We start from the raw sequence: 24,476 nt of genomic DNA, 5'->3' as shown, positions 1-24,476 counted from the left end.
AGAAGCCAAAATGTACCTGGGTTGCCAAATAAAATCATTATCATGGTTACTGACATTCTACTTCCCGATTGGCTAATTGGCAACGTATCAAAATTGTAAATAAATCTAACATTATACAGACTTATTCAAAGGCATTTTGTCAAACACAGAATTACCTTTTCACTATATTTTTGCATAAAAATACACACAAAGACATTTTCATAGTTGCAATACATTTTTGTCATTGATAGCTAAAAAAAATTTGTAGTCTGAATGAGCCATTTGACCATATTCAAATGGTACATTTAAAGCAGGAATATAAGCTTAGGAACTGGCCCATTTTTGGTTCAGCGCCTAGGTTGCACTTGCTGATTGGTGGCTAAATGTAGCCATCAATCAGTAAGTGCTATCCAGGGTACTGAAACAAAAATGGGCCGGCCTCTTAAGCTTACATTCCTGCTTTTTCAAATAAAGATACCAAGAGAACAAAGAAAAATTTCTAATAGGAGTAAATCAGAAAGTTGCATTATTCTACCCAGTGATTGCTTGATCAGTGCAGTAACCTATTTATAGTGTTCCTAAAGGAGATAAGATAATCAATATTAAGAAGGGTTTTCTATTATTCATCCCTCGATTTAAAAACAATGCAAATCCTGCAGTTCTATGTGTTTTCAAAATGTTTATGTTGTGTTTAGTTCTTCTGTAATGTCTTGTTTAATTGCAGATACAGACGTTGCTGATTCCAGTAGTAAATTAGAGAGGGTATATGGCAGTTTTGGGATGTCATGTGGCCTGTATGCCTGAATTTGGTGCACACAGACTACAGCTGGTACTGTCAGCAGCCAGCCTGCTTTACTAAAGAAAGCTTATTAACATAAACTCTGACAAGAGCAGAATATGTCTTTTGTCATTGCTATGAAACAGCAGAATAAGCAAGGAAGTAAATGCTAATTCTCTGGCGCAGTTGTCAAGCTTCAGAAACAGAAGGTTTTTTTTGGTACTGTATCACTTTGTTGTTGTTGTTTTGTATAATAAAGGGTAAAGTACAGACATGTGTATGGAGTGTTTCCTTTAAAAAATATTATATGTTGTTTTGTGTAAAATGTAATCAAAGGGATACAATTTAAAGGATCCACTATGGCAGTGTTTTTAGCTGTACTAGAGCAAAGCTGAAATAATCAGCTGATGGGTGAGAGCAGGTTAGTAACCATGGTTACTGGTCAGCTGATTATTTCACCTGTGCTCTAGTTCAGCTATAATAGAAACCTGACCTGTTGGGGGTACTTGAAGACCAGGGTTGAGAAACACTGCACTATGTGAAAAAAGTAGACATAGTTATTACTAAGCGCAGAGAGCGCAGAACTTCAACTGAAACATGGCAGTTCTGCTGCATGTAACATTAAAGGGACGTGAAAATCAGCATTAAACTTTCATGGTTTAGAAAGAGCATGTTATTTTAAGATGATAAAGGATTAATCCTATGGAGGTGCACACAGCTGGTAGCCGAGACCCGGCTCAAACTACAGTCTCAGGGAAAGCAAAGTTCCTGAAATGGCCAGCAACCAATATTAACGGCAGCACTCTTGGAGAGGAGTAGTTACAAATATCTGTAGAAGCAGAGAAAAGAGAGGCGCCTTATGGGACAGTATCGTAGTGCAGCGACAGAGACAGGAGACAGCACACACAACGAGTCAGGGTACTCACAAAGATGATGGCATAAACGTATGCCTCACTAGACAGGACGGAACCTTAGTCGCCCGCCAGACAGACCAATGGGAAGATGTATCCGGAACTCCAGGGTCCAATCCGCAGCTACAGGAGGTAGAGGCGTCAGAGAAACAAATCGTCCGTGATAGGACCAATTGCTATTAGCTCTTAGTGTGAGAGGCAGGTAACCGGACCAACCCAGAAGCAGTATAACAATGAGCGGGGATATCGTAAAAACAAATTTATTTAAAAACACTGTTAAAACATAGAATGGCTGTTTCCATTCCATATATATTCTATGTTTTAACAGTGTTTTTAAATAAATTTGTTTTTACGATATCCCCACTCATTGTTATACTGCTTCTGGGTTGGTCCGGTTACCTGCCTCTCACACTAAGAGCTAATAGCAATTGGTCCTATCACGGACGATTTGTTTCTCTGACGCCTCTACCTCCTGTAGCTGCGGATTGGACCCTGGAGTTCCGGATACATCTTCCCATTGGTCTGTCTGGCGGGCGACTAAGGTTCCGTCCTGTCTAGTGAGGCATACGTTTATGCCATCATCTTTGTGAGTACCCTGACTCGTTGTGTGTGCTGTCTCCTGTCTCTGTCGCTGCACTACGATACTGTCCCATAAGGCGCCTCTCTTTTCTCTGCTTCTACAGATGTTATTTTAAGAGACTTTTAAATGTACTTCTTTTATCAAATTGACTTCTTTGTCCTGGTATCCTTTGTTGAAAAGCATAACTAGGTATGTTCAGGAGCCACACTACTGGGAGCTAGCCAGTGATTGGTGGCTGCACATATCTGCCTCTTGTATTTGGCTCACTTAATATGGTCAGCTAGATGCTAGTAGTGCACTGCTGCTCAGGAACTGATTTTGACCATGTGTTTAACACCTGCAGGGGTTATAATCACAGTTATATGCAACTAACGGTGCAATAATAAAAAGCTCTAATATATTACACCATATTCTTTTGGCACATTTACTGTATGTTCCTTTAAAGAGACAGTGGGCTAGACTCAAGCCTGTCCAGCCTCACCAGTCCTTCTAGTTATGACTAAGGATCACTCATCTTTATTTAGGGAATTGGTGCCGTAGATTAACACTGTGACTGTAAAGGCTCTTCTGTTAAAGAGGCTGAAGGTCCCCGCATTTTCTGTTTTGTATTTTATCGCTTGTAGTTTGGTCACAAGCTGATTCTCTATCTACCCTCTGTAAACATGACACAAATATAATTTAGCCACTCATTAACCCTGACTCCTTGAAAGTGGAATTGAAAGTCATTTTTAACAGCAAACAATAGATCCAGCTTGGAAACATTTGCATATCTTTAGGGGGGCATTATATACAGTATAATTGCATAATCAACAAGTGCATAAATAATAGATAATGCAATAGCACTTGCTCTGAATTTGAAAATAAGCAGTAAATTTCAACATTTACTTCAAGTTGTCAACCCCCTGTATCATGTGACAGCCATCAGCCAATCACAGACTCATATACATAGTAGCTGGTGCCTCAGGACGTCTTCATATAAAAAGACCGTGCACAATTTCATAATGGAACTAAATCGGAAAAGTCTCTTAAAACTGCATGTTCTATCTCCATAATGAAAGATTAATTCTGACTTTAGTTTCCCTTTTATGTATAAATAAATATTATATAACAAAACTATTTGCACAGTAATGTAGCACTAGCTAAAAGATGTAGAATTTTGCAAAATACATATTTAATGGTGCTGCCACATTAGGAATTCCTTTTAAAATGTTACATTTTTATATTTTTGTGACACATTATCTGCATTTCCACATGCAGGAATGTGATGTTGTTACAAAAACAAACAAAAAACTGAAAATAAAACTTTAGCAAAAAAACAAATACAATCTAACAGCATATTAAAGTGAAGGTCAATTTAGAGGAATCGGTTCCCGGTTTTTAATAATCCTTTTAAAATCAAAGGCACTTTTATTCATCAAAATTTACATTTCACTCATTTTCTTCAAAAACATACCTTTTAATCCTGACAGCCGCTCCAGCGATTCCCCCAGCCGTCAGAAGCCTCTTCATACGTTAGAAATGACGAATCCTGCTTCCTCCAATCATGGCTTTCTCCCCGGGGGGGCTCATGGTCTGAGGCAACACCGTGATTAGAGGATGCCAGATTCATAATTTTGGACCCACGAAGAGCACTTGCGACGGGCGGAGGAAGTTGTGCAGCGGCTGTCAGAATTAAAAGGTACGTTTTTGAAGAAAACGAGTGAAATGTCCGTTTAGATTTATTAAAGTGCCCTTGTTTTTAATAGAATAATTAAAAACCAGGCACAGATTCATCTAAATTGACATTCACTTTAACTCTAGATAAATAATAGTGAGAATAGAAGATAGCGTTAAACATTCATGGATATAAATTCATTTTTGAATTAGATATAAACTGGTATGAACGGATAGTTAATATGGTCCTTAGATTTGTGAAGAAAAAAACAATGTTTTAGGGGATATAATTGTGCTTCCATAATAGTGTATAATAATATATTTTTTTTTAAATAATTCCAAATGTAAAAACTCCACCACATTCGCTTTTCAAAGATTATGGGCCAGATTACGAGTGTTGTGTTAACAGTTAAAACAGAAAAGGGGTTTATCGCTGGTGTTTGCGCACGTCGGGTTTGCAACTCGTATTACAAGTTGAAAGTAAATGGGATCGCTTGAGCGCAATCACAATTTACACTAGAAAGATTACCGTGTCCTCAAAGCTCTGGTTAACTGTTTCACGAAACAAAAAAGTGTCACAAAGCACATTAAAAATACATTACAAAGTAATAAAAATTATTTTATAAAATATTGCACAGAACAGTTGTAAGGGCTCAAAAATATGAGGTCTCAGGTGTAAGAAAAAAAAAAGGCTGCAAATGGGTTTAACATTGAGATACATACATATACATGACTAAATATGTATATGCATGTGTGAGTACATATGTATTTATGTATTATATGTGTATATATGTATAAACACATAAATACATATGTACACACACATACTCATATATATATATATATAAGTGCATTGGAGCCCTTTGCCGTTAATTAGATGAAAACATGTAAAAGTATATTAATACAATATTCATATTTAAAAAAAGTGTTATACTGTGTATTAACTGTAAATGTTTCACATTCCAATGTTCTTCACATAGGGGTTCAAAGTATTTTTAAATGGCTATTCCTATATATATATATATATATATATATATATATATATATATATATATATATATATATATATATATATATATGTTTATATCTCTACCTATATATAATCATCTCTCTCTCTATCTCTCTCTCTCTCTCTCTCTCTATCTATCTCTCTCTCTCTCTCTATCTCTCTCTCTCTCTCTCTCTCTCTCTCTATATATATATATATATATATATGTTTATATCTCTACCTATATATAATCATCTCTCTCTCTCTCTCTCTCTCTATATATATATATATATATATATATATATATATATATATATATATATATATATATATATATATATATATGTTTATATCTCTACCTATATATAATCATCTCTCTCTCTCTCTCTCTCTCTCTCTCTCTATATATATATATATATATATGTTTATATCTCTACCTATATAAAATCATCTCACTCTCTCTCTCTCCCCCTCTCTCTCTCTCTCTCTCTGATATATATATATATGTGTGTGTAGATAGATAGGTATAGATATCTATTGTACCAAAATACCATCAGATTTATGTAGAAATATGCATTTATGAATAAATAGAATGTATTCTGATATGTGAAGAACATTGGAATGTGAAATATTCATACTGACATGTTGGGTTAGCACACTTAAGAATATGCGATTGTGTTTGCACGTGAGTAGGGTGTTTTTTCCACCTTTTTTGCTCCATTGACTTCTATGGGGTAATACGTTATCGCACGCACAATATTCTAAGTTTGGCTTTTTACGAGTATCGTGTTAGTGCGCAAGCGAAAATAGTCTACTTTAAACTTAGAATATGAATGCTACCAGACGCGTGCAAACACAATTGCAGAGTTAGCGCTTGAGTGGGAACGTTAAATACCGCTCCACTAGTAAACTAGCCCTATACAGCATTTCTTATTTTCTGCTATAGAGTAGTAATGGAGAATGTTTGACACATCCATTAAAAATAATCTATGTTGTTCTCAACAAATGTTTATTTATCAAACATTAAAACATTTTTTTGCAAAAAACATACATTTTTCCCAGACATGAAATGGAGCATTGAAATATTAACATATTAACACTTGATTTTGAACTCCACAAATGTCATTGTAAGCCTATGAAATTCAATATTGAAATGTAAGATTCAAATGTTACACTTTAATTTGTTACATTTTAATAGCAAAGCAAATGTCGAGGGGAACATTTGAATGACAAAATTCTGACAATCTCTATCCCTGATACATACTGTATGTAGTGCACAGAAGAGTGTTTTTAGGATTGGATTGAAATCAATCTTTAAGATTATTGAAGAGTATTAAACGGACATGGAACCCAACATTTTCATACATTTTAAACAGCTTTCTAATTTACTTCTATTGTCAAATTTTCTTCATTCTCTTCGTATCTTTAGTTGATAAGCTGGGACGTAAGTCTAGGAGCGTGCACCTACCTGCATCACTATTTGGCAGCAGTTTTGCAAGTGTTATCCATTTGCAAGAGCACTAAATGGCAGCACTATAAGGCATATACCACCTACACAAAGGGACATTAAACAATTTGTCATTGTAATATAAAATGATTATTTATGTGTATTTAAAAAGAACTTTATAATATACTTTCATTATTTATTTGGTTCTCCTTTCTTGTAATTTAATTATAAACATTGTGGGCTTTCCAATTTCTGTTAAAAGAGGAAAGTGCTATATTCCCCGCAGTCATTGGTTGCACACTCCAGTGACTTATTTGTAACTGTCCCAATTGGCTTTAGCAGAGAAGACCTACATTACAACATGGTCGTGCTCAGTAATTTATGGACACTAAAACGTAACTCTTTTTTAATTTAAAAATAAATCAGCATATTATTCTCAGGCTAATTGTTGCTTTAAATACATGATTCTGTCTAGCATTTATTTAGTGTGTAATGTCCCTTTAAAAAATCACAAGTTAATTTGTCAGGTTAGGAGTATAGAGGTTTACTATTAAGCACGTAGTAACTCTCTCAGCTGACTTATAATGCTCATCTAGATAAAACCATGTGTGTAAAATCAGTGTGGGAAAATGTGTTAGGAACAACAACCTTTAATGTTCAAAGATATTTTTCCTTCTTAATGAAATTCGTCATAGGTCTAGTTTCCATTGAGGTGGTAAACTGTTGGTAACATAAAAATTCTCCACAGACTATAATGGAGATACATTATTTTTTTTATCACGTTTCCAAATTTTACCACCTCAAAGGCAAAACAGGCCATAGTTTCTACAGGATAAAATTGTAAGACTATTAAAGAGATATCAAACAGCATGAGATTGTAATATAAAATGTTTAGTTATATAAAGTTAAAATAAAGTGCAATATACTCTCATTACTTGTTTTGTCCCCTTTTCCTGTAATTGAACACTGATTTTTTTTTATTCTATAAAGTAATAGTCACAGCTAAGTTTTAACTTAAGTTTCCCCTTATCTTTTCTTCCTGTGAGGACAATTAAGGACATACTGTATATAAAACAGGCAATAAAAAAGACTTACCAAACAAGGCTGTGTGGAACATAGAATTATCTAAAAGGGTTTCCACACAGCCTTGTTTACACAAACAGAGATAGATTAAAAAAACTAGTTAATAATACACTGTTAATACATTTTTTTCCTTGAATACTAAAACTTGTTCAGAACATGAACAATGCATTTAATTTACCTGAGACAAGAAATGTTGACCATGTATGTATGTTTCTTTAAAAACAGTGTATTCAGGTTAAAGATAATTTAATTAAAAAAATACAGTAAGGTGGGTTTTGATTCAGAAAGAGGGAATATTTTGCCTTGTACCTGGATATAGATTGACATACAAAATGCAATTAATTTAGTTTATCTTAAAAAGATCGTGTTTTTTATGCAGCAACATTTACTGCAGCACTGTAAAGAGATATGAGAATACATCAAAATAAATGATAAATTGCACGATTTTATAAATTGCATGAATTGCTCAGTTTTAAGGGACACTAAAAACCTTGTAGTAAAATTGGAATCCATATGGATGCATTTTAGTTTTGAATAGAAGCATTTTTGTAACAGACATTTATTTGCAAAAATGCTTTTGATAAAAGCTATAGCTGTTTCAAAAGTGTATTTAAGTATGCTCCATACACCAGCATTTTAAACACAGCACTGGCTCAGAGAGGCTAAGAGGCTAATTGCTGCATTCTTCAATAGCCAAACTCCGCCCATCATTTGCTTTATTTGGTTGAGCCAATCAAGGCTTCAGTCTGCAGCTGACAAGGCTAGCCACAGTTATTTCGCTATAAAGTGCAGGGAAAGCAGGGTTTGCTTGTAGAAGTCTGCAGAGTGCATGCCCTATTCTGCATTTTCAGAGATAATTACACAAAAATGGAGAAAATTAGATTTTGAAAGTGTATTGCAGAGTTGCTTCTCTACACATAACTGAAAATGTTATATGAAAATTTTTAGGTTTTACTGCCGCTTTAAGTAGCCAGGTACTGAAGATCTGAGGATGTGCTTAGATAAGTGCCTGCTATTCAGCTAAAAGGACATTAATGAAATGTGAAGAAAAAACAAAAAAGCTAATTTGCAAAAGATCTACATGCAGCAATTATGTTTTTTAAAAAAGTGTTTGCTAATAAAATATATACAGTTTTTCAGTCCAGGGACATACACTTTGAAAATCCTCTTATATATTTAATCAGTATCTTATTTCCTTTGCAATGGCCAATGAGATATCAATATAAATTAGCCCCTGCACTGATCAAACAACTACCATTTGTTTTACTGTGATCTCATGAGATTTCAATTAAATCTCACGAGATTGCATAGTAAATGAAAGAGAGAAATAACATGACTGTGCCTGCACATGCCAGATGCACACTCTCTTGCAAGTCCTGGGACTAGCATCCTAAATGGCTGCTTAACGACAGTTTACAATAGGATGTGGCTACTGAGGATTTTTTTAGGTAAAATATCTTCCTTTTTTTACATAGAGATGTTCATGTGATATTTTCTTATCAGGTTTTTACATATATACTGCATTACTTTCAAGCACTTCATCATTTGTGTATCATGTCCCTTTTAATATAGGAAAAGTGTCCAAACATTTTATTTCACTATACATAATTAAGCATGTTTTGACTGCAATGCCCCTTTAAGAACTTTTTTTGGCATATCTCCCATCTTCCATAGTTATACAATTACAGACAATAAATGATTTGTTAATTTTGGTGTAGAATGGCATTATTGCATAAAACAACAGATCCTTTCCATCCAGCAAACTGCACTTAGGTATTTACTGGTGTAATGAAAATCACCCAGCCTTTACTGATGCATATTTTAATGCCAGATGGTAATATCTAACGGTGTGAACAAGATGGAAACCACTTGATAACCATTTAAACTGCACAAATGTCTTGCTTTATAGCCCATGGAAATAATCTGCATTACAATCCGTCACAAATACGGCCTCTAAATGTTTAGACACATAATCCCTCCCACTTGGTGTAGTACATATTCATCACAGTGAATAAAGACCATCAGATCTCTTCAGTACGCAAAGTAATATTCTCTGGAGTGGTTAAATTTTAACAGCAAGTAACAGAACTGTTGCTTTCGTCAGACTGTTTTCCATATGTAACTATACTGTTATGCACATACAATACACTACAAAGCTTTGCATATTAAAATACCATAACTAAGCATTGTGGATGCCAATACTAACTTAAAAGGACATTATAATATCAAAAGTTTATTATGTGTCAAGAAAAAAAATGCAATATATAGAAACAGATATAAATAAAAAGGTAGTGTGGAAAACCCTATTAGATAGTTTATTTACGCTCTCTCTTTTAGTTATTGTTTTATATATGTCTCTAATTGTCCTTATCACAATATATAGATAAGAGGAAATTCTAGGTACCAACATGGCGTCAGCCATTACTTTATAAAAACTAAACTAAACCTTTATACTTTTTCATCATATTATATATAATATTCTTCAATATTTAAACAACTAATTTAAAAAAAATACATCTACACATTATTCTCCGGCTAATCTTTAGTTTGAATACATTATTTATATCTAGCATTTTATTCAGTGTTTAATATCTTTATAAAAGAGACGTAAAAGTCAAAAATATACTTGAACTATCTGTTTACATCTCCTGGTATAGAAGGTGTTAATGCACCACAACTGCATTTGAAAAGCTTTGACTAAATGTATTGTTGTGGGGTGTTTAAATTGATCGGAATTAAGCCATAGAGACACTTCATACAAAAATCCTGGTGCATTGGAATAGCAACCAATATTAATGCAATAACTAGATAGATTTTATTTTAAGCACAAGTAAGCAATGCCCAAATAAACATTAAAGGGGCATGAAACCCCAATTTTTTCTTTCATGATTCAGACAGAGCACACAAATTGAAACAACTTTTCAATGTACTTCTTTTATCTAATCTGCTTCGTTGTCTTGGTATCCTTTGTTGAAAAGCATATCTAGATAGGCATGGAAGCTGGGAACTAGCTACTGATTGGTGGCTGCCCATATATGCCTCTTGTGATCGGCTTACCAATGTGTTCCCAGTAGTGCATTGCTGCTTCTTCAGAAAAGGATTCCAAGAGAATGAAGCAAAATTGATAATAAAAGTAAATTGGAAAGTTGTTTACATATGTATGCTCTTTCTGAATGATGAAAGAAAATGTTTGGGTTTAATGTCCCTTTAAGATTTGGATGAATAATAATCTATAAGGATCTAAGCAATGAAGATGCTGAAAGCCTCCTCCCCGGTTATTCCTGCTTGCCCTTTAAGAGGCTGTTGGAAAACCATGCAACAGATTTTGGCCAAAAATAGCTTTCATGTCACAGAGAGCCTTCATTTAGTCTGAGGGCTCACTGACAGTAGGTATACCTGCCGAATGCCAATTGCTATTGCCATGGAAACAGGACAACTCTCCTTCCTGATCCGTCATATACTACAAAGATTTGTTTTCCTGTCCGGATAAGAGGCAGAAAGGAGGAAGATCACTTAAAAAAATCTACATATGTTGATTGAATTAGAAAGTCTAGAGGATCTATGTTGAGAAAATATTATTGTTTAATAAGGTAGCATTTGCATTTGTACGTTAATACCCGATTTACTGCTTAATTGGCAGATAAAGTGTGTATCTCACTCGGGCAGCTACAGAGTTAATTTAGTACCACTACCATTGTGCACTTGCATATTATTAATATATAACTTAGCTATTTATATTTATGGCAAACTCAGGATACAGTGATAATATAAACATAGACATCAATTCCATGCTCAAAAATGATTACAAATGAAACTACAAACATGGGTATTTTCAGTATAGTGGATGATTACTACATTAAGTACTACTTAGATTTTAGTAAATTAAAGAACAAGAAATGTATTAATACCAATTAAAAGATTCATTTGTGCAAATGTTTCTCTTGTGGTCTTGTAATTAACTCTATATCAATGAATTTATTAGCACAAGTAATTACTTGTGTCAATCAATATGATTATTGCACCATTTTATTACTGTACAGTACAAGTTGTCCCCATTACCAGGACTGTTTTACAAATAGGAAGCCATAATTTTTCACCTAAAAGACATTTGCAAGCAGGTTAGAAAAAAAATCTGCTGCTGGAGTGCACATATAGGTTTCTACAATACACATCAATACCTGTCAAGCCATTTTCTAGTCTATCCAAAAAGCAACAAAGAATATGCAACCCATATGAATGACCAGACTCATATCCCTTACTAAGCCCTGTGATGTCAGAGGAGAGCAGAAAATCTATTGGTCCTCGAGTGACTAAATCTGAAATTTTCAATAATCCCTGCATACATAATTATAAAATGTTCTAACCCTATAAATAAAAGGCACATCATTTTAAACTCAAAACAGTTCCTCCATTCTGCAAATGCCACAGATGCACCAACACTTGAAGTGGTTCAGTATATCATATATTTAGTGATGGCTGTTCATTTTCAGATTAATATTGAACATATTGCACTGTAGTTAGTAATATCCTGTCTACATATTGCAATGAAAGGTGTTTAAGGCTTTATTTTAAATTTGTCATGTGAATTCCAAGGGCAGAGGTCCCAAGTGTCCTGCATCCTGGACCTTTGTCCCACAGACTATCCCTTTTCACTTTATTTGACCCTTTGAATTGATAATGATCACTCTTTAAGGCTACCCCAGCATGATTAAGAACATCGCTCCTGAAACTTACACTAAACTGGCTAAACCCACAGATCATCAAACACACAGTTTTCCTAATCCTCACACCATGGGCTGCTCTACATCTACCAAAGCCAATCATACTAACTAAAGACCGGAACAGCAACCCTCTGTCTCAGTTTGCCTTGGGACAAGATATACAAATGAGTGGAACCCTAGACCAGACATCCTCAAACTTTGCCCTCTAGAGGTTTTGGAACTACATTTCCCCTGATGCTCAACCAGCTGATATGCTGGCTGAGCATTATGGGAAATGTAGTTCCAAAACCTCTGGAGGGCCAAGTTTCAGGATATCTGCCCTAGACTATATCTCCACATTTAGAATCCAAAGGGAAAAACAAGACAAGTGATGTAGTATAAGGCAGGGTCGGCTACAAGGGGGGAATTGGGCGGCAATGCCCACCCAAATGGAATGCTGTGCCCCCTCAAAAAAATATTGATATGATCATACGCTTTAAAAATAATAAATAAAATAATGAATTGTTATGTAATGCTGCATGCTAGGGGCGGAGTTAGCTGCCGAACTGTGAGGTCGCATCACGCATCTGCAAGGAGCTCCGTGTCTTAACCTCTTATTTGGAATTGGAGACTTTTTGGACTTGTCTTTAACCCTATTTATTTTACCTATCGTGAGTTACTCATTTTCTTAAATAATAGACCATGATAAGAATATGATTGTATCATATAAATATAAGTCTATAAATGTCTACCGGTTTCTATTGACGCCGGTAGCCATTTATAGACTTATAGTTATATGATACAATCATATTCTTAGAAGTTCACAGTACATATGTTTTATTAAGTAACCTGATATCCGTTTGTGAAACAGGTATAGCTAAATCTAATCTACAAAATTACCAGTACCTGAAAACCTAGTATCCTCACTGCTATTGCAAACAAAGAGGTTAATTGCATTGGGGGGTTTGGGGTGCATGGCTGTTTATGGGACATGATTGAGATTTGAGAATGAGTTTAAGGGGTTTGGATCATGGTGATTAAGGGGTGAATTGTTTTTAAGGAGCTATTGCACTGGGGGTCTCAAGTTTAATGGCTCTGTTTAAGTGCACTGCATAGGATTTAGACTTCATTCTTTTATCTAGTGATTTAGCACATATTCTCCAAATGTTAATAGTGGGGGATAAGCCAGCCAGAAGCTTCACTTTCCTGCAGAATATGTAGGTCTGCTCTTATTTTGACTCTCATACATGCTTTGTAAATGCGTGCCCCCTCATGAAAAAAAAAATGCCCCCCCATTTCATTCAATCTGGAGTCGACCCTGGTATAAGGATGATCTTATGACCACAAAGATAATGGGCTAGATTCAATAAAACGCACAGCTCTGGGGATCAATCATATCTCACTTCACAGGTAACATTGAGGTTCATAATAATAAGGGATGTAATATCTCAAGAGAAAATAATGACCTTCATACACTTCATGCTTTATATGTCTCTTTAAGGGGCATAAATGAATTAAGGATGTGAGCCGCTGTATAATAAAATTTCAAAATCTTTATTCCAACAGGTTAAAAGTGGGAGGCATCCCAAAACAAAAGTAAGCAACACATAGCTGCTCGCCGCTGTTACACCCGCCTGGTCGGGTTCTACTTCAGTCAGCCCAGGTACCTAGCATCCTGTCTTGGACTCCCCCCCCCCGCATACACGTCACTGGAGCCTCTCTTTCGGATCACGGAGATACACGCTGGGAGCGTGCGCTTGAGAACAAGCCGAAACAGCTGTACAACGGCAGGTGGAGGAAAAGTTTACAGTCGGGCAGAGAAATTTACAGCCCTGGTATCCTCCTTGTGCCTACATCGATCAGCTGTCAAGGTATCAATCCATATTTCTTTGTACCGAGGTAGGGGGGGGGGGAATCATAAAAGGATAGCGCTTATACATGCCTATATAGGTCCTGGTGAAGATTTGTTTTGTCTTATCATATGGACTTTACTCTTCGTATATGAACTCTTGCAGTGTGCCTACTTTGTTCTGATTCTAAGTTCTTTAAGGGGCATTACCGATATAGTGGGTGTGTGCTTTTGCTGGGTAATCAATTTGACTAATTTTTGTTAGTGTAAAATTGGCAGGTAACTTCAGTGGGTATTGCCCATACACAAAACTAATACAAAAATAAGTAAGTAAAAAATGGCCACTAAATGTGTCGTTCAGTATCAAGAATTTTGATTGTGATCAGAAAAACAGAACAGGCACATGTCAAGTATAGGACCAAATGATGCTGATAATTATAGTCACAACTTTGGTGCAATTATTCCGATATAAATGTGTGTGCAAGTAATTATTCTAGTTAATATGTTAGGCAAGATTTGTTAAAAAGCCATTGTAAAATCTGAAAATGATTATGGAGACTGTAATTTTAAGACTAGCAACCCTGTAGCGCTATGTGTTTATTCTCTGCAAAGGGTGTTAAACACATAAGAGAAGTACCACTAGAAACCCACAGAATACTGCTGGTCCCAAGTGGAAACTGACACTAATGTAATCAGCATCACATTTCACACAGCTGGGTCATGCAACTAGCACTGCTGATTGGATTTGCAGCATTTTCCTCTCGGGAACAGCAGTGCTCTGTGGGTGCTGATAGGTACTTATACTATGTGTTTAACACTTTTGCAGAGGATAAACACATGGCATGAAAGGGTTGTAAGACTTAAAATGACATGCCATAGCAAATTAGAGCATGTCATTTTTTTTACTATAATCCTCTTTATAGTCTGGCAGACAAAGATAAATCATATTATAATGACATGAAACAATTCTTCATAAAATGTTCAGTAATGAGTAGTTAAAAGAATGTTGCAACTCCCTTTCAATATTTAGTTTGTGCTCAGGAATGCTAAAATCTGTGCAAGACTAATAAACACATGGCATTTTTTTTTATATATATATATTTTGATGACAAGATGATAATTTTGAAATAGTTATTTATTTTCTGTGTATTTCAAAACATTTAAAGGGACAGTCAAGTCCAAAAAAAAACTTTCATGATTCAAATAGGGCATGTAATTTTAAACAACTTTCCAATTTACTTTTATCACCAATTTTTCTTTGTTCTCTTGGTATTCTTAGTTGAAAGTTAAACCTGGGAGGTTCATATGCTAATTTCTTAGACCTTGAAGGCCGTCTCTAATCTAAATGCATTTTGACATTTTTTCACCACTAGAGGGCGTTAGTTCGTGTGTTTCATATAGATAACATTGAGCTCATGCACGTGAATTTACCAAGAAGTGAGCACTGATTGGCTAAAATGCAAGTCTGTCAAAAGAATTGAAATAAGGGGGCAGTCTGCAGAGGCTTAGATACAAGGTAATTACAGAGGTAAAACGTGTATTATTATAACTGTGTTGGTTATGCAAAACTGGGGAATGGGTAATTAAGGGATTATCTTTCTTTTAAAACAACAACAATTCTGGTGTTGACTGTCCCTTTAAGTATTTATATAATTTAACACGTTTTGTTGGTTAAGGAAAACGGCTAATTATGGTTTAATTTTTGTAATTATTGTTGCTGTCTTTTCATACATATCTGTTTATAGACAGAGAGAGATTTTGAGAATTTTCTTTTAGTTTTTTTTAATAGTTCAATGGTACAAACTGGAGGACAACCCCTTTCTGAGGTAATCAAGAAAGAGAGAAAGAACGAGAGTATGAAAGTGACTCGAGAGTACAATGACATAACTAGAGTGCAAAATTAAAGGAACAGTAAACACCTTGTAATTACAAGATTTTTCTGCAGTTTTACAATAAACTAACATACTGGGCAACTTTATTTTTTTTGGAATACATTATCACCTTTTTTTCTGCAGGTGTTTTTTAATAGCCAGACTCCGCCCACCATTTGCTTTACTCAGAGGAGCCAATCCAGACTTGTTACCAGAACAGACACAGCTATCCACTATTATTGTGATAGCAATTATCCATTGTTTTGCAATGCTTATCTTATCATCTCTGTTGAATCCAATTAAAGGGATATGAAACCCAAAACATTTCTTTCATGGTTCAGGCAGCACATGCAATTTAAAAAAACTTTCTAATTTACTTCTTTTATCAATTTTTCTTTGTTCCTTTGTTATCTTTGTTGAAAAGCAGGGACATATGCTTAGGAGCCCATTTTTGGAGCACTATATGACAGCAGTTTTGCAAGAATGTTATTTATTTGCAAGAGCACTAGATGCCAACACTAGTTCATGTAGTGCTCCAGGTGCCTACTTAGGTATCTCTTCAACAAAGAATATCATGAGATCAAAGCAAATTTGATAATAGAAGTAAATTTAAAACTTTTTAAAATGGTATGCTCTATCTTAATCACAAAAGAACATGTTTTAGGCTTCATATCCCTTTAGGACAGATGTAGTTCACGATGGCTTGTGAAGGCTGCCATGGGCACTGTCAGTTCTTAAAGGGACACTGAACCCAATTTTATTCTTTTATGATTCAGATAGTGTATGCAATTTTAAGCAACTTTCAAATTTACTCGTATTATCAATTTTTCTTCATTCTCTTGCTATCTTTATTTGAAAAGCAAGAATGTAAGTTTAGAAGCCGGCCCATTTTTGGTTCACAACCTGGGTTGTGCTTGCTGATTGGTGGCTAAATGCACCCACCAATAAACAAGTGCTGCCCAGGGGTTGAACCAAAAATTGGCTGGCTCCTTAGCTTAGATGCCTTCTTTTTTAAATAAAGATAGCAAGAGAACGAAGAAAAATTGATAATAGGAGTAAATTAGAAAGTTGCTTAAAATTGCATGCTTTATCTGAATCCTGAAAGAAAAAAATGTGGGTTTAGTATCCCTTTAAATTTGGAAAATCTTAATTTTAAGACATAAATTACAAGGAATAATACACTGTGATGCATATAAATAAACATTATATCGGAATCTGAAATAATAAGACAGACATAATAAGGGACAGCATTACATAAAAGAGCAGAAAAAAGCTGCCAGAGTTATTGAGATAGGGAAACATATTATATATAACTTATACATTCAGAAGTAAATATTTGGGATGGATAATAGTCTGTATTTTGACATTTAAATGGTAGAACAAATGTTCCTCTTGACATTTGTTTTGTTATTCAAATATTCTACAGAACAAAATGTAACATTGAAATATTAAATGCCAACTGATTGAATTAGCATTTAACAATTAATATTAATATAGTTAAATGCTACATTCTATAAAGTGATGATTATTTCCAATAAGTGTTGAATGTTCATCAACCATTTCAACATTTATTTACACAAAATGTTAGAACACAAAATGCAGTCAACATTGGTTAACCCTTTGACACCCTTAGCATATTCCGTGCTTTCCTGAAAGCACTGGGCTTTAACGCCCTTGGGACGACATGGAACGCCCTAACTTTAGCGGTGTTCTGCTCCCCTCCTCGTTCAAGATACGGAAGCTCCAACTGGGGGGACGTGCCTAGCAACGTAAGTTCCAATCAGCACCGTTTTTGAGTCACATGATTACACTGATGATTATGTGACTTATTTCCCATTTTTGTTTACGTTCTTAACTTGGACGGTTGCCTCCATCCTTCCTGTGCTTAATTTGTAACAAATGTGGCAAAATATTTACCCATGCCTAGTAAATACACGCAAATTATCATATACAAAGGTAGAGAGGAAAAAAAATGTAAAAGCATTTTGTAGTCAAGGATTCATTTGTTTTTTGGAACTAAGGGTCTTTGATTTTTCTAATAAATAAGCAAAAATAAATATTTAAAGGGACATAATACTCATATGCTAAATCACTTGAAACTGATGCAGTATAACTGTAAAAAGCTGACAGGAAAATATCACCTGAGCATCTCTATGTAAAAAAAGAAGATATTTTACCTCACAATTTCCTCAGCTTAGCAGAGTAAGTTCTGTGTCAAAAAATAAACTTCAGCTGTTGCTCAGCTGCAGGTAAACAATAAATAATGAAGAAATTAACAGCAGCCAATCAGCATCAGCAGTGCTGAGGTCATGAACTCTTTTACTGTGATCTCATGAGATTTGACTTAACTCTCATGAGAATTCATAGTAAACTTCCTTTACCTGATTGGTGAAATAAGATGAGAGTGCACGAGGCTCATCCTTTCGGCTGTCCTAGGACAGACACACTAATATGCTGCTTAGAAGTCCTTTACAATGGGAGGTGGCTACTGAGGAACTTTTGAGGTAAAATATGTTTCTTTTTTACATAGAGATGTTCAGGTGATATTTTCTAGTCATCTTTTTACAGCTATACTGCATCACTTTCAAGTGTTTAAACATTTTGGGTATTATGGCCCTTTAAACAACTATTCACACACAATTAGTAAAAAAACACAATATCTGCAAAGCGCAATAAAGTGAACAGCAATAAAACAAGGTATGCCTGTATATAGTTGAGTTAAAGGGACAAGAAACCACTTTCGTGATTCAGATAGAGCATGCACTTTTAAGAAACCTTTCAATTTACTACTTTTATTACATTTATTTTGCTCCCTTGGTATCCCTTTTTTTAAAAGCATATGTAGGTAGGTCCTGGAGCAGCAATGTATTTAGCTAGATCACCTTAGAAAAAAGCTTCTGAGGTTAAACACATAGGACTAGATTACAAGTGGGACACTAACACTAGCGCGCTTGCGATGTTGAAATATTGTGCACACGCTAACTTGCGCATGTATTACAAGTTGAAAGTAAACTAAATTTGCACTCATTGGGTTTAATGCGACTGAAGTCCTCGCATAAAGGGCTAGGACTCAATTAAAAGATGCCCCAAACACAACACAAATATATATATAAATTGAGAGCAGATTGCACTCCAAGCTAACAAATGTTCCAATACCCTGGGTGCTGCAAAATAAGCATACAAAATAGAAAAAACAAAGCGCACTCCTAGGGAACCTTTTTCAAATCCTTTTACTGGTGAACATTTTCGGACATATCACGTCCGTCCTCAGACCAAAAAAGATATCTTTTTTGGTCTGAGGACGGACGTGATATGTCCGAAAACGTTCACCAGTAAAAGGATTTGAAAAAGGTTCCCTAGGAGTGCGCTTTGTTTTTTCTGTTTTATATATATATATATAAATGTACACATATTGTGAGGGGGTCATGGTGTGTGGGGGTCATGGTGTGTGGGGGTCATGGTGTGAGGGGGTCATGGTGTGAGGGGGTCATGGTGTGTGGAACTCAGAATGCAGGAACAGATACACAGAACAACAAAATTGTTTTTAACGCAAGAGGACAATTGGTAATTTAAAGGGACATTACAGACAAAATTAGGATCCACATGGATGCATTACAGTTTTGAATAGGAGCAATTTTGAAATATACATGTATTAGCAAAAATGCTTCTAATTAAAGATATAACTGTTTATAAAGTGTATTTAAGTATGCGCCGTGTATCAGCATGTTAAACACAGCACTTGCTCAGAGAGCCTAAGGTGCTTGTACCATCAGGTAAAGACTCCGTTTGTAAATTGCTGACATGATACAAGACCCACTGGTGCTCTGAACAGCTGCATTATTTAAAATGCTGGTGCACTAAGAATATCTAGCTATGCTTCACATGCACATGCAGAAAAAAATGTTAACACTAAACCAGTGATAACTTTTACTAGAAGCATTTTTACCAATGCCGGTATATCGCAAATATGTTTCTATTCAAAGATGTAATTAATCTGTGTGCATTTAAAGGGATACTCAATCAAAATTAAACTTCCATTATTCAGATAGAGCATGCCATTTTAAACAACTTTCCAATTTACTTCTATTAACTAAATGTGCACAGTCTTTTTATATTTAAACTTTTGGAGTCACCAGCTCCTACTGAGCATGTGCAAGAATAAGTGTGTATGCATTTGTGAATGGCTGATGGCTGTCACATGGTACGTGTATGCATTTGTGATTAGCTGATGGCTGTCACATGGTACAGGGGAGTGGAAAAATACACAACTTTTAAAATTGTCAGAAAAAAAATCTACTACTCATTTGAAGTTCAGACTAAGTGCTATTGCATTGTCTTGTTAATTTGCATTTGTTAATTATGCAAATCTACTGTGTTGATTGGTCCTTTAAATTTTGACAGGAATGTCCCTTTAAGTGAAGATCACAGAAACAAGTTTAAACATAGGTCTAAGGCAGCACACTTAAGTCCTATATGAATTTCAGCATACTTTAGTAGGTTTCAGTAACAAAGTCCAGTGGACACTGATGCTTGGGTTGTGCAATAAACCCAATGGCATAAAGGGTGAACATTTCACAGGGTACCAGATAGGTACAGTGGGCACAGCTGGCTTAAGGAAAGTTCTGATTGTGATAGCAGACACAGGGTTCTCAGCAAGCACAGAATACCCAGCGGGTACTGTTGGTGAGACTGGCATGGGATACCAGGTAGTTACCTCAGGTGCAGCTGGTTTAAGGAAAGCTGTCACTGGTATAGCAGACATAGGATACTCAGCAGGCACAGGATTCCCAGCGGGTACTGTTGGTGAGACTGTCATGGGATACCTCAGGTGCAGCTGGTTTTAGGAAGGCTGTCACTGGTATAGCAGACACAGGATACCCAGCGGGTACTGTTGGTGAGACTGTCATGGGATACCATGCAGGTACAGCAGGCACAGCTGGTTTAAGGAAGGCTGTCACTGGTATAGCAGACATAGGATACTCAGCAGGCACAGGATACCCAGCGGGTACTGTTGGTGAGATTGTCACAGGATACCAGATAGGTACAGCAGGCACAGCTGGTTTAAAGTGATGGTGAACTTTTAGTATTTGAATATTATAATATTAATAAGCGAGTAATTATAACTTATTTTGCATATATATTTATTTAAAAACGTTAATCCTAAATGTAATAACTTCATATTTTAATTTCACAGCGTTACCATTCCTTGCTCCTCCCCTGCCATTACTTCCATGTACAATCTTCATCCCTGCGATAGAGTATAACCACCCCTACCCGATGTTAGCCTCAGTAAAATGTGTCCAATCATAGTAAGTAAATGGTGAGCATGCGCACAATTCCAATGTAGAGCACTCGCAGACACCGATACAATAGTTAGGGAATGCACATATCTGTTGAAGGGCATGTTAGCAAAGAGGTGTGTCGCCGACTGGCCTGAGCTGTCAGTGGTTGTTAAAAAAACGTGACCGGAGAATTTTAATGGTGGCCGTGGTACGGGAGGAGGATATAAGTAATAAAATAGGATTTTGAACAATAAATATTTTCAATAATATAGCGTTTTTCAAAATTTCATGAATTAAAGTAACATTATTTTTTTATTTGTTATAATAACGATCATTCAAGGTTGTAATAGTTTACCATCACTTTAAGGAAGGCTGTCACTGGTATAGCAGATACAGGATACTCAGCAGGCACAGGATACCCAGTGGGTACTGTTGGTGAGACTTTCACGGGATACCAGATAGGTACAGCAGGCACAGCTGGTTTTAGGAAGGCTGTCACTGGTATAGCAGACATAGGATACTCAGCAGGCACAGGATACCCAGCGGGTACTGTTGTGATACTGTCATGGGATACCAGATAGGTACAGCAGGCACAGGATACCCAGCGGGTACTGTTGGTGAGATTGTCACGGGATACCAGGTAGGTACAGCAGGCACAGCTGGTTTAAGGAAGGCTGTCACTGGTATAGCAGACATAGGATACTCAGCAGGCACAGGATACCCAGCGGGTACTGTTGGTGAGATTGTCACGGGATACCAGATAGGTACAGCAGGCACAGCTGGTTTAAGGAAGGCTGTCACTGGTATAGCAGACATAGGATACTCAGCAGGCACAGGATACCCAGCGGGTACTGTTGGTGAGATTGTCACGGGATACCAGATAGGTACAGCAGGCACAGCTGGTTTAAGGAAGGCTGTCACTGGTATAGCAGACATAGGATACTCAGCAGGCACAGGATACCCAGCGGGTACTGTTGGTGAGATTGTCACGGGATACCAGATAGGTACAGCAGGCACAGCTGGTTTAAGGAAGGCTGTCACTGGTATAGCAGACATAGGATACTCAGCAGGCACAGGATACCCAGCGGGTACTGTTGGTGAGATTGTCACGGGATACCATGCAGGTACAGCAGGCACAGCTGGTTTAAGGAAGGCTATCACTGGTATAGCAGACATAGGATACTCAGCAGGCACTGGATACCCAGCGGGTACTGTTGGTGAGATTGTCATGGGATACCATGCAGGTACAGCAGGCACAGCTGGTTTAAGGAAGGCTGTCACTGGTATAGCAGACATAGGATACTCAGCAGGCACTGGATACCCAGCGGGTACTGTTGGTTAGACTGTCACGGGATACCATGCAGGTACAGCAGGCACAGCTGGTTTAAGGAAGGCTATCACTGGTATAGCAGACATAGGATACTCAGCAGGCACTGGATACCCAGCGGGTACTGTTGGTGAGATTGTCACGGGATACCATGCAGGTACAGCAGGCACAGCTGGTTTAAGGAAGGCTATCACTGGTATAGCAGACATAGGATACTCATGACCTATGTCTCTACACTTTTATTTCCAGTTTATGAAGATTTTAATAACTAGAATAACTAGTTTTATAACATACTTAAAACATTAAAATGTTCAACATGTTTGTCTGCATTAAACAGGGTTGTGGGGTGTGTACTGTGCTGTTATGTGCTGACACGACAACACCTGTACCAATCAGGGAGACTGAACAAATGCAGCATCTCAGAGAGCAAATTGAAAGAAAAGTCTTTTCATTGACTTGCAAAATACCCCTGGTTGTTAAGGAGTTAACATTAGATTCTGTTTCAAACTGTCAACTAAGTGACATCTAATAACTGGGTCACCAATTTAAAGACATCTAATAAATGGGTCACCAATTTAAAGACATCTAATAAATGGGTCACCAATTTAAAGAGAAACAGGCACACCATTTTTATCCAACCCAAAGGGACTGGGACTGCCCACAATGCACTTGGCCCAGTGGGGTATTTAGGTTTTGTGCTGCCCGAGGTACTCAAATTCTGCTGCCTGACCCCCCCCCCCCAAAAAAAAAAAATACGCCCCTGACTTGGCCCCTATAACTCCTGAAACCTTTAACTTAGTTTTGCCTCTTTGTAACTAGATGCTGACGATATATAACTGCTGAATCAGCCACTGATTTGATATTACTGAGCTACTTCACAGCACATAACAAAGACAAGGCAAATGTTTATGTAAATGATTTACTAGACAAAATCTCTCTGTAACCCAACTGCAACATGACATTTCTTCTTTACAGTTATTGAATACTCTCTCTAACCCATTTTAATTATCACAATATCATGCAAAGCATCCAAATGAGCTTTTTTTGTCAGCATTACTATAGTTGTTACTGTGATTCATAAAATAATTTGCTGTACATAAATGTACACAAAATTCTGTGTTTTGTAAAATAATCAAATAGACTTCAGCATCCTCCAGAGACAGATAAACAAACATTGCAGAAATGCTGTACAGAAAATGCATAAAATAAGTAAATGATTTGCTCTTCATAATCATTTAAAGTGATGGTAAACGCTCCCCTTTGTATAAACAAATCTGGAATTTTAGCGATATTTTAGATGCAGTTTATTATTTTATCAGTTGTAATGAAGATGCACTTTAACTAACTTTTTAATGTGGCGCTTAAATTCAAATACCCTGCCTTTTCCGGCCGCCCACTTAAAAATATATTTTTTTTGTGAGTTAATGGTTTAAATTGCTCTCCAATCAGGGGCAAGATTACATATGCAGCTTTTGGGGGCGACACCAGTTTTTACGCGGTTTTGGTATCAAATATACAGCGCCGCATATTAAGGCGGTGCATATTTTTCACCCGTCACCCACAATTTTTACTCCCATAAGCTAACATAGAACCGCATCGCAAATCTGTATCACATATTCAGTGCAAGGACTTACGCAGCGAAAATTTAGAAATTTTACTTCATTTTCACCTCGCCACACATAGGTAGGCACAGCAAGACTTGTGCTGAGTATGTGAGCATCGTAACCCCCTGAAAATAGTAACTAACACCTAACACATGCGCAATATCTATCTACCTGTCAACCGCCAACCTCCACCGCAATAACTAATAAACTATATTAACCCCTTATCCGCCAACCCCCACATCGCAAAACATCTAATTAACCTATTAACCCCTAATCCGCCAACCCCCCACATCGATATATAACTAATAAAGTGATTAACCCCTAAACCGCCATCATCCAACAAAGCAATATACCTTAATAAACTTTTAACCCCAATCCGGCATTCATCCATATCGCAAAGTACCTATTAAAACGATTAACCCCT

At 36.4% G+C, this 24,476-nt stretch overlaps 1 protein-coding gene across 1 annotated transcript in view; it reads right to left on the bottom strand.

The window, feature by feature from the left end:
* Positions 1 to 24,476, bottom strand: part of DSCAM (DS cell adhesion molecule) — a 717,945-nt gene that overhangs the window by 590,030 nt on the left and 103,439 nt on the right. The window contains exon 2 of the mRNA XM_053705914.1: positions 1,217 to 1,223. Coding sequence (XP_053561889.1) covers positions 1,217 to 1,223 — 7 coding nt within the window. The remainder of the gene's footprint in view (positions 1 to 1,216; positions 1,224 to 24,476) is intronic.

This window comes from Bombina bombina, chromosome 3 (genome assembly GCF_027579735.1).
Source record: "Bombina bombina isolate aBomBom1 chromosome 3, aBomBom1.pri, whole genome shotgun sequence".
Classification (NCBI taxonomy): domain Eukaryota; kingdom Metazoa; phylum Chordata; class Amphibia; order Anura; family Bombinatoridae; genus Bombina; species Bombina bombina.
This window is presented reverse-complemented; position numbering and strand designations above follow the sequence as displayed.